Source organism: Carassius gibelio, chromosome A9 (genome assembly GCF_023724105.1).
Source record: "Carassius gibelio isolate Cgi1373 ecotype wild population from Czech Republic chromosome A9, carGib1.2-hapl.c, whole genome shotgun sequence".
Classification (NCBI taxonomy): domain Eukaryota; kingdom Metazoa; phylum Chordata; class Actinopteri; order Cypriniformes; family Cyprinidae; genus Carassius; species Carassius gibelio.
Genome location: NC_068379.1, coordinates 142,737 through 154,778, shown reverse-complemented (window position 1 = coordinate 154,778; position 12,042 = coordinate 142,737). Strand labels below are relative to the sequence as shown.

At 46.6% G+C, this 12,042-nt stretch overlaps 1 protein-coding gene across 1 annotated transcript; it reads left to right on the top strand.

Annotated features, from left to right (window-relative positions):
- The first annotated feature begins 6 nt into the window (after positions 1–6).
- Positions 7–6,422, top strand: LOC128019379 (uncharacterized). The gene is made up of 2 exons (XM_052605343.1): positions 7–5,813; positions 6,256–6,422. Exon 1 carries the CDS (start codon positions 27–29, stop codon positions 5,610–5,612), a length of 5,586 nt encoding a protein of 1,861 aa, XP_052461303.1. The 5' UTR covers positions 7–26; the 3' UTR covers positions 5,613–5,813; positions 6,256–6,422.
- The last annotated feature ends 5,620 nt before the right edge of the window (positions 6,423–12,042 follow it).

Sequence of the window (12,042 nt, the reverse complement as noted above, 5' to 3'; positions counted from 1 at the left end):
AGTCAGGAAATGAGGGTGCTGTCGGGATGACACCCTTCACCAGTTGGCATGCTACTCACCGCGGTGATGTTACTGAGGATACTGGAGATCAGTATGAACCACAAGATGCTCAAACAGTGATTTGGCAGCTACGAGAAGAGAACAGACGCCTGCATAAAACCATTGAGGACCTGCAACACACCTCTGAAAGGGAGGAAACAGACTCATCACAGTGTCCTGTGCCTTTTCCTCGCACTCACTCATCGACAAAGGCAGCAAAGAAACCTTCTCCTGTCCCAACTCCACGTCTAAGCAAGGTAGCAGTAGCTCAAATGAGTGATCAGATTTCTAAAGAGACTGGAAAACCAGTTATGGATGATGGAAAGGAAGAGTCAGAAGATGAGGAGCGAGACTGTGAAATTAATTTGTCAGGTGAACTTTCAGAAATGAAACTGCAGCCCACATCAAAGAACAGGCATGTGCGATATCAACCAAATTCACCAAATCCATGTACATTGCAATCTCAGCACAAGATGAGTGTACACGCTGCACAAAGCACAAGCTATGCACATGACCAAAGACATATCCCACCAAAGCCACAAATACGTGATCCTTCCCCTGCAGCTGACTTCAGATTCAGAGAACAAATTGATTACCACCCAAGACAACATTATCATCCTAGAGACTTCGTTCCGCGCACTCATTCTCCTCCCACCAGAGAGAGCATTTACAGAGGTCCGAGCCCTTCAATACCAGATTTCACAGTGGAAGACCCACGACAGTTTGCTAGACTCAAAATATCTCTTGACAATTTGTTGCCGTACGATGCTACTGAACAGTTTAAATATCAAATTCTGCTTGAGCATTTGAAATTTGAAGAGGCCCTTTTAATTGCTGATTCCTACAGCAACTCTCGTTATCCATACACCCAAACAATGCAATCGCTGACTGAACATTATGGACAGCCGCATCAATTGGCATTGCAGAAAATTGCTGACTTGATGGACGGACCAAATATTCGCAGTGGTGACACTCAGGCCTTTCGTAAGTTTGCCCTCAGAGTTCGAGCATTAGTGGGTATGCTTGACCAGCTGGATGAGAAGGGAGCTATTGAATTGCAGTGTGGTTCACACGTGGCAAGACTCATGTCTAAACTCCCTCATGATCTCAAGGCTAACTTCAAGAGGTATGTTCACCCCCTCAGAAACCCAATTCCAAACCTGCTCGACTTTTCACACTGGCTTGAGTTTGAGCTGCAGGTGCAGCCCACCGACTGTAAACTCTATACTAGTGAAATGAGGGGACAAATTAGTCAGCACAAAGAAGCTCCGCGACAGCTTAAGCACACTTTTCAGACAACAGCCATTTTGCATGGTGTGGATCAGTCAGCAGACCCTCCAGCTGCAAAATCATCAGAATTTCAAAACCCTGGCAAAATTGTGTACTGTCATTACTGTGACAATAATCACCACTATCTTAACCAGTGCAATAACTTCACACAGCTAACCAGTGAGCTCAAAACTAACTGGATTAAGTCAAATAAGAGATGTTGGAGGTGTGGACGGAAACATCAGGCAGCCCAGTGCAGATTGAAAGCCACATGTAAAACTTGCAATGGCAAACATCTAACTGTTTTGCATGACATCAACAGCAAATCAACAGAGATGAAGCACAACCATGAAAGATCCCAAGAGAGTCAGATGCTATACCTAGATCGTCCAGCAGGTGGCAGCCAAGTCCTTCTGAAAATTTGTAAAGTGCTGTTGCGTAATGGCAAAAATTCAATTATGACTTATGCTATTTTGGACGATGGCTCTGAACGTACAATCCTGCTTCATGGTGCAGCACAGCAGCTTAAACTTAATGGACAGACTGAAACCCTCTCTTTGAGAACAGTTCGACATGACACCCAAGTCATACAAGGTGCAAAAGTATCTTTCACTCTGTCCCCAGCATTTCAGCCAAGCAAAAGGTTCAAGATAACTGGTGCCTTTACAGCTGAGAATTTCGGCTTGGCCAAGCATTCACATCCAGTTACCCTTCTGCAAAGGAAATACCAGCATCTCAAAGGGCTGCCTCTTCATGCCTTTTCTCAGGTTCAGCCATTGTTGCTTATAGGCTCTGATCATCACCATTTAATCATCCCCATGGAGCCAGTTCACTTTGGCCCACCAGGCGGGCCAGCTGCTATAAGGACCAGATTAGGCTGGACACTGCAAGGGCCAGCCAATGTACTCCAGCACCAAATCCCAGAGCATCAATGCCTTTTCACATCGGTGACTTCCACCTCATCAGAGCTGTTGCAACATGTTGAGAGACTCTGGCAGCTTGACATACTACCATATCGCAATGAGAAGGTGGTGACACGCTCACGTTGTGATCAGGAGGCCATCACTCTGCTTGAGACCAAGACTGTAAGGGTAAATGTAAATGGAGTGTTTCGTTATGCTACACCGCTTTTGCGAAAAAGGGACATGCCCGAATTGAAAGCGCCTAAAGAGTCTGTTCTCCCCAACCTCAGAGCATTAGAAAGGCGTCTCAGCAAAAGTCCTGAACATGCAGAGGCATATAACCAGGAAATTGAAAGGCTGGATCAATCTGGTTATGTTGTCAAGCTGGCTGCTGAAGCAGTTGATCACAGCCCTGAATCATGGTACATACCACATCACATGGTACACCATAATGGAAAGCACAGAGTGGTGTACAACTGTTCCTTTCAGTACCAAGGCCATAACCTCAATGAGTACCTCCTAGCTGGGCCTACCCTCACCTCCACTTTACTAGGAGTGTTACTCCGATTCAGAGAGCATGCAATTGCCATCACAAGCGATATCAAGGGCATGTTTCACCAGATTCGTCTGCTCCCAGAGGATAAACCACTTCTCAGATTTCTGTGGAGAAACATGCAGCGTGATACACCAGTCAGTGTCTATGAATGGCAGGTTTTGCCTTTTGGGACTACATGCAGCCCCTGCTGTGCAACATTTGCCGTCCTAAAACATGTCCAAGAGAACACTGTTCCAGGGGAAGAGACACGTGTGGCTGTAGAAAACCATTTCTATGTGGACAATTTCCTGCAGAGTGTAACTTCTACTGACAAAGCGACTGAACTGGTGAATAAGATTCAAGCTCTTTTAGTTTCTGGTGGGTTCGAGTTAAGACAATGGGCTAGCAACATTCCTTCTGTCGTTGCACACCTTCCTGAAGAATCCAGATCTGAGCGAAATGAGCTTTGGCTTACTGAAAAGCAATGGGATGTTTCTGTATCCACCTTGGGTCTACATTGGCTCTGCAAAGCAGACACACTTGGTTACAAAGCTCGTCTGAAGGAACCACAAGTTCCAACAATGAGGTATATCTATCAGGTCGTAGCTAGTCAGTATGACCCACTAGGCTACATTATTCCCTTCACAACTAGAGCCAAAGTACTGATACAAAGACTGTGGGATAAAAAACGAGAGTGGGATGACCCATTGCTACCAAGTGACCTCTTGCAAGCCTGGCTTGAATGGGAAGCAGAATTGCAGTACCTGAACAAGATTGCTATACCACGATGCTACACTAGTGCAGAACTGGATTCTAAAGTGTGCAAAAGAGACATCCACATATTCTGCGATGCTTCTAATAATGCTTATGGGTCAGTGGCGTATCTTAGAACAGAGAGTCCTCAAGGCCAAGTCGAGGTTGCATTTATCACAGCAAGATCAAGGGTGGCACCAAAGCGGCAGTTATCTGTTCCTCGGCTAGAACTCTGTGCAGCACTTAGCGGGGCCCAATTGGCAAGACTTCTGGAAAAGGAACTCACCCTGAACATTCAACAGGTGACATTATGGAGTGACTCAAAGACAGTTTTATCTTGGATTCAATCAGATTCATGCAGATATAAAGTGTTTGTGGGCACAAGGATTGCAGAAATTCAGGAACTGACTGCTTCTCAGTCATGGCAGTATGTGAAGTCTGAAAACAATCCTGCAGATGACATTACCCATGGTAAAACACTTCACCAACTCTCAGTGCCAAGTCACTGGAAACAAGGACCACATTTTTTGTGGCAAGACCCAAGTACTTGGTCTAATGACACGGAGGAATTTGTCACAGACAGTACAGATGAAGAGGAGAAAGTCACTTTCTGCAGCCTGACCACAGTAGATTTCTCCGACATCATTAAAGAATTCTCATCATACCACAGTTTTGATCAATTGGTGGAACATGAAGCACAGAAACAATTAAAACAAGCCAATCAGACAAGAGATTTATCCGCCCAAGACTACGTAGCTGCTGAGATATCACTCTTGAAACAAGCCCAATCTATGTGTTTCCCAGTTGAACTTGATACATTAACATGTGGTAAATCTTTGCCTTCCAACAGCAGATTAGTCTCACTTGCACCGGAGATTGACCAATCTACTGGGCTCATAAGAGTTGGTGGCCGTTTGCGACGTAGTGAGCTACTTAGGCCAGATACTGTCCATCCAATTGTCATTGATCCCAAACACCCACTCAGTCAACTCCTGATCCAACATTATGATGAAAAACTTCATCATCCTGGCCCAGAAAGAGTATTTGCTGAGTTACGCCGTAAATATTGGATCATCAGAGGGCGAGAAGCAGTACGGCGGCACCAACATCAGTGTCGTGAATGCAAAAAATGGCGTGGAAAGCCTGAAGTGCCAAAAATGGCTGATTTACCACCAGCCCGACTCCGTCTCCACCGCCCAGCTTTTTATTCGACAGGTGTTGACTGTTTTGGGCCTTATACAATCAAAGTAGGCCGCCGCAATGAGAAACGGTGGGGGATCATATTTAAATGTATGACGACCAGAGGAGTCTACATTGATTTACTTCCTAAAATTGATACTGATTCATTCCTCATGGCCCTACGCAGATTCACTGCACGCAGAGGAACTCCCCATGAACTCTATTCTGACCAGGGAACCAACTTCAAGGGAGGAGAAAGGGAACTATCAGAAGCATTTGCGGCCATGCAACCCAATCTGCAAAGTCAGCTTGCAAAGCAGAAAATTCAGTTCAAATTCAATCCCCCTGGAGCTCCTCATTTTGGTGGACTATGGGAGAGGGAGATCAGGTCTCTAAAATCTGCTCTCAATGTTACCCTTGGAGCCCAACATGTAACTGAGGAAGTGCTTAGCACAGTGCTTACAGAGATCGAAGGCATGTTAAACTCCAAACCCCTGGGCTACGTGTCATCGGATGTAGCAGATGTTGACCCCATCACACCAAACAGCCTGTTATTGGGGCGGCCAGACCCTGATTTACCCCAAATTGTATACCCTGAGTCCGAATTACTAAGCAGAAAACGCTGGAGACATAGCCAGGTCCTTGCCGACCATTTTTGGGCCCACTTCATCAAGAGATACTTGCCTGAACTGCAAACTCGTGCAAAGTGGATTACTGAGACTGGCAAAGATCTAAAGACCGGGACAGTAGTGATGATCGTGGATCAGCAATTGCCTCGAGCCCTCTGGCCAGTGGGCAAGGTCTCAGCCACAGTACCCGGTGCTGATGGGAAAATTAGAACTGCTGAAGTACAAGTGCAGGGTCGGAAATACATCCGACCAGTGAGTAAACTTATCTGTTTGCCACCTCTACCTGAGGATAACAAAGACTCGTAAGCCTTTTCTAAGTAGAATTTACAATGTAAATTGGGGCGGCTGTTGAAAAGGCTCTAGGTTAATTCTTATTGGTGCGTTGTGAATGATTGACAGTCGCAACTTAGTCCCGCCCCCAGAGTCTGACGCAACTTATGTTTCGCTTGAAGGCTGTGGAGGGCTCGCGTGTATTCAAGCCATAGATGAGTGTGCGTAACTTTGAAAGTAAGTTTAATTTCCACTCATACTGTCTTTAATCTTGTTATATTGCTATTTGTTGTATTATGGGTTGAAACGTTCAGACGTTGAGTGTTTTTGGATTGCCGTGAGGCTAATGTTAGCGGTAGACTGTGTGCATTATCTTTGCACGTGTGTTCCGATGCACGCTGTATATGTGAATAATCATAACGTGAATAATCATAACGATTCATATTTCTCCATATGTTTAATTTAGTCTCTATAATTTACAGATGTTATTAAGCCATATTTATGTGGATTGTGAAGATTACACTGGATTGGGATATGGTTATAAGACGATAGTCACGTGTCTATTTATAGTCAATTGTTACATTTTATAGTCATGTATCCTCACGCATCTATTATTTTGAGTAAAATGTATATCATTTATTACTGTAAACTGATTATTTATATTTCTGTTTTATTATAGAAACCACACTCACACAACCTTAATGTTCATGCAATACCCTGAGTATGTTGATGGCTTGATCCTTCTATTAAAACTGTGATTGGACTTTGGACTTTTGTGCATTCTTACCGATGCCCCGTGATGATCCCAACTAAGTCAGAACCAAGCAATACAGTCCATAAAACTAATTAACACTAACCCTGGAAGAGTCTGGCCGGCCCTTCGTGATGGCACAGCAGCTCCGGGATTCCTGCCGCAAGTGGTTGATGGCCGACAGTAGCGACGTCGAGGACGTGATCGATCGTGTGGTACTGGAGCAGTTCGTGGCCAAGCTGCCAAGGAAGACAGCGCAGTGGGTCCAGTGCCACCGCCCGACGTCGCTGAACCAGGCCATCCAGCTGGCGGAAGACCAAATGGTGGCGTGTCCAGGGGTCGGCGACCCCTTACCATCTGCTTCTCTCTCTCCTTCTCTCTCCTCCCCTCCCCTCTCTCTCCCTAAATCTGTCCCTCTCCCCAGGTCCCGTGGGGGGCTTCCGTCGAAGCTAGCCCCGAGGTGGAGGACGAGTTACGGGGCTGAACCCCCAGCAGGCCCCAGGGCTCCTCCCAGGGGTGGGACTTCGCCCATGGGATCCGTTCCCCAGGCCCCGGCCTCTCCGCTCTCTCCTCGCCAATCGCTTGACCTACTTCCTGCCGCCAGGGTGGCGGTAAAGTCTGGGCCGGCCTGTTGGCGTTGCGGGGACCCAGGGCATTTTATCGATAGGTGTCCGGTGATGGAAGTGGGGACGTTGATCCGGGTCCCCGACGCGCCAAAGGCTGCCCTCGATCAGGCTGGCTTATACCAAATACCAGTGAGTATCAGGGGGGGTACATATCAGGCTTTGGTGGATTCGGGATGTAACCAATCCTCCATCCATCAAAGCCTGATTCATCCGAAGGCATTGGATAATAGCCGCATGGTTAGGGTTCGGTGTGTACACGGGGAAGTGGTGAATTACCCTATTTTGCCTGTGGATATTAAATTTAGGGGAGAAAAACATAGAGTAGAGGTGGCCGTTAATCCGCACCTCAGGCATCCGATAATTTTGGGTACGAATTGGCCCGCGTTTAATGAATTATTGGGGTATTTATGTTCGGATGGCTCTTGGGGGAAACAAGGGAGGGATGGAGTAGCGGTTGCGCAGGTGGGAGAGGCTGAACCGGAACCACCGGAACCTGTTGCAGGGGAACCGAGTGCTCCCGAGCGGAACATCCTCCCGGAGCGCGATGATTTTCCCCTGGAACAGTCCCGCGATGAGACGCTGAAAAATGCTTTTGACCAGGTTCGCTCGATCGACGGACAGCTTCTCCTCCCTGACCAACCGCTCTCTTATCCTTACTTTTCAATTTTAAAAGATAGGTTGTATCGGGTGACCCAAGACGCCCAGACAAAGCAAGATACAACCCAGTTGTTGATACCTAAAAGCCGCCGGGAAATGCTTTTCCAGGCGGCTCATTGTAATCCAATGGCCGGGCATTTAGGGCAAGCGGCTACACTAAACCGTCTCATGGCCCGCTTCTTCTGGCCGGGCATTCACGAGAATGTGGGCAGGTGGTGCGCGGCTTGTCGTGAATGCCAGCTGGTGAATCCACCGGCCACCCCAAAAGCACCATTGTGCCCCCTTCCATTAATGCAGGTCCCCTTCGAACGAATTGGCATGGACCTCATCGGGCCATTAGAGCGGTCAGCACGAGGACACCGCTTTGCATTAGTTCTGGTGGACTATGCAACGCGATATCCTGAGGCAGTGCCTCTCCGCTCTATTTCCGCGAAGAGTGTGGCGAGTGCACTGTTTCAATTAATCTCCCGGGTGGGGATCCCAAAGGAGATCCTCACCGATCAGGGCACGGCGTTTATGTCACGTACTATTCGCGAGCTTTATGAATTATTGGGCATTAGATCGATTCGAACAAGCGTCTATCACCCACAAACAGACGGGCTGGTTGAGCGATTTAATCGCACATTAAAATCCATGATTCGTAAGTTCGTTCAGGAAGACGCCAAAAATTGGGATAGGTGGCTAGAACCCCTCTTGTTCGCTGTACGGGAGGTCCCGCAAGCCTCCACGGGGTTTTCCCCCTTCGAGCTTCTTTATGGGCGCCAGCCCCGCGGGGTCCTTGACGTCCTTAAAGAAACTTGGGAGGACGGACCTTCTGCTAGTAAAAACGAAATTCAATATGTCATGGACCTGAGAACAAAACTCCACACGTTGGGGCGGCTATCCATGGAGAATTTGTTGCAGGCTCAAGACAAACAGAGTCGGTTGTACAACAGGGGGGCTAGGCTACGTCAATTTGCACCGGGAGATAAAGTGCTTGTATTACTCCCTACCTCTAGTTCAAAGTTACTCGCGAAGTGGCAAGGACCCTTTGAGGTCACACGGCGGGTTGGGGATCTTAACTATAAGGTAGCTCGAACGGATAGGGGCGGGGCACATCAAATATACCACCTCAACCTATTAAAAAAATGGTATGAGGCGGAATCAGTGTTGCTGGCGACGGAAGTGAGTGGGGAGGAGGATCTCGGTCCAGAAGTGAGTTCAAAATCCCAATCTCTCGCTCTGGCCCCTGGAGGAGACCACCTCTCACCCTCGCAGCTCACTGATATCAAGTCCATTCAAGCAGCCTTTGCTGATGTGTTCTCGCCCCTGCCTGGTCGAACGGATCTCATTCAGCACCATGTTGAGACCGAGCCGGGCGTGGTAGTTCGCAGCCGGCCGTATAGATTACCTGAACATAAAAAAAAGGTGGTTCAAGGGGAGTTAGAGGCAATGCTAGAGATGGGAGTAATAGAAGAATCCAACAGTGACTGGGCGAGCCCGATAGTCTTAGTACCTAAAACAGACGGCTCCGTGCGGTTCTGTGTGGATTATAGGAAGGTGAATGCTGTGTCAAAATTTGACGCATATCCAATGCGGACGAATTGCTTGATCGGCTAGGCTCGGCTCGCTTTTACTCGACGCTGGACTTAACTAAAGGTTATTGGCAGATCCCCTTGTCTCCCATGACCAAAGAAAAAACAGCTTTCACCACGCCGTTCGGGTTACACCAATTTGTCACTCTTCCGTTCGGGCTATTCGGGGCTCCAGCCACGTTTCAGCGTCTCATGGACAAAATTCTCCGTCCGCATGCTGCATATGCCGCCGCCTACCTGGATGACATCATCATCTACAGTGGGGATTGGCAGCGCCATATGCAGCATTTGCGAGCGGTCCTGAAGACGCTGAGGAGGGCTGGGCTCACGGCTAATCCGAGGAAGTGTGCAATTGGGCGGGTGGAAGTAAGATATCTGGGTTTCCACTTGGGTCATGGACAGGTGCGTCCCCAAATTGATAAGACGGCAGCAGTTGCAACTTGTCCAAGGCCTAAGACCAAAAAGGAGGTTAGACAGTTCCTGGGGCTGGCAGGGTATTATAGAAGGTTTGTACCTAATTTTTCGGATACTGCTAGCCCGCTGACTGATTTAACTAAAAAGGAGGCACCAGATACAGTCCAGTGGACGGAGCAGTGCCAGCAGGCTTTCACCCAGTTAAAAGCTGCCCTGTGTGGCGGACCGCTCCTGAATGCACCTAACTTTTCTCTCCCATTTATCTTGCAGACAGACGCGTCGAACAGAGGGTTGGGCGCAGTCCTGTCCCAGGAGGTGGAGGGGGAAGAACGGCCGGTGCTGTACATCAGTCGGAAGCTCTCTAAGAGAGAGACGATGTACAGCACCATAGAAAAAGAATGTCTGGCGATCAGGTGGGCTGTTCTTACCCTCCGTTATTACCTCCTGGGGCGGGAGTTCACCCTCTGTTCGGACCACACTCCTCTGCAATGGCTCCACCGCATGAAAGATACCAACGCGCGGATCACCCGGTGGTATCTCGCTTTACAACCGTTTAAATTTCAGGTGATCCACAGGCCGGGTGTACAGATGGCTGTGGCTGACTTCCTCTCCAGGAGGGGGGGGGAGGCTGCAGGCCGGACGGCTCCCCGGCCTGAGTCGGGCGGTGGGGGTATGTGGCGAGGGGGGCGTGGTTTAGCGGAATCCGCAACGGGAGAGAGACGGAGGGAGCAGAGCGAGGCGTAAGTAGGTCAAATGCAATTAACGAACACGTGTGTTTGATTGCAGTAATTGGCGTGGAGAGACCGGATATAAGCTGAGTCACCGCAGAGAGAGAAGGAGAGAGAGACACGCTGGGACCTCGTTCTGCACTAGGGAAGCTACAACAGTGCTTTGAAGTTATTGAAGTTATTGACCGTGTTTAAGCAATCGTTTGCTGTCTACGCCCAGAGGGCATCGTGTTTTATTTTATGTTTATTGAATAAACGAGTGTCCCAGCAACAAGCCGACCCCTGCCTTCTTCCTTCCTATTGAGACTGTGTTGAACCTTGTTACAATTTCTTATTATTATCGATGTTGAAAATAGTTGTTCTGCTTCATAATTTGTGGAAATAGTGATGCACTACTATTCAAAAGCTTGTGGTAAGATTAAAAATAAATAAATACATAAATACATTTGATTGAGTAATAAATTGTAATTGAAAAAAAGATTTTAATATATATATATATATATATATATATATATATATATATATATATATATATATATATATATATATATGAATTTATATTAACTTATGACTATATATGGTTAACTTTGCTGGATATACTGTAGTAAATAATGACAAAATTGCTTAATTTCATGATAAGTGTGCGATTAATCTTGATTAATCACACAAAAAGGGAGCGATTAATCACAATTAAACATTTTAATCTATTGACAGCCGTAATATATATATATATATATATACACACTGTATATATAGTTGGCACAACAATATTAATTGGGTTTTTTATCAATGATAATAATAGGAACCATTATCCAAAAAATATATGAGTGCAAGTTATATAAGTTACGCTACTGAAAGGCTGTGCACTCAAACAACCCACAAAGTAAGCAAATACATAGTTTTGTACATCTCTTCTCATAGTGACAAAACAAACCACATCATTTGAGACACATAGGGTTACAAAAGCACACTGTCCTGAAGCATATGGGCTTCTAACTGACTGTGGACCCTGTATAATGAGCAGAAAGAGTTTAAAAGGCATTGTCCTCGTTTGAATCCAACGGAAGAAACTCTCTGGAGAACGCAGTAAAAATCCATGAACCAGTTGGCCAAATGTTTTCATGGATCGTAGAAGAGAGGTCAGAATCCTGGCTGTTCCCGTGAACTTACCCCGAGGGTGATATGAAAAAACGTGCTGCACTCTTTCCAACCATATGCACGCATACATCAATGCATTAAAGATCTCAAATCCTTAAAGCCGCCCCTCAAGCCATGAAAAGTCTGCTTAGGCACTTAACCGTAACATGCACAATCATGAACTGTTTCGAATTTTTTTTTAAACGTCCAGATGTACATTCAAGAAGGTTTTCTGGGCTGCATTGTTCGGACTGCAATAGCTGGTTGATATGTAAAGGAATGCAAGCGCAGAGCATTGAAAGGAAAGCGGCCCACCTCTTCAACAATACATCAAAGAGAGCTTTACATAATACCACAGTGAAATGTGTGGAAAATCTGCATTGGCAACATGTCAGCTCCATTCCCCCTGTGCTACCGGCATATTATTGTTATTTAATGACTAGGCTGCTAGAGCATGTTAATGTCCTCATTAAGAAAAGTGGGTTGAGTTCTTTACTGAAATTAGCATTTCACCTTGAAGTGAAAAAGGAAAATAACACCGGATGTATAATATAACACGAATCAAAACACACAGCCTTT

Bases quoted from the DNA above. Each gene is read 5' to 3' on its own strand.
- LOC128019379 (XM_052605343.1), top strand. From the start codon at position 27: ATGACACCCTTCACCAGTTGGCATGCTACTCACCGCGGTGATGTTACT.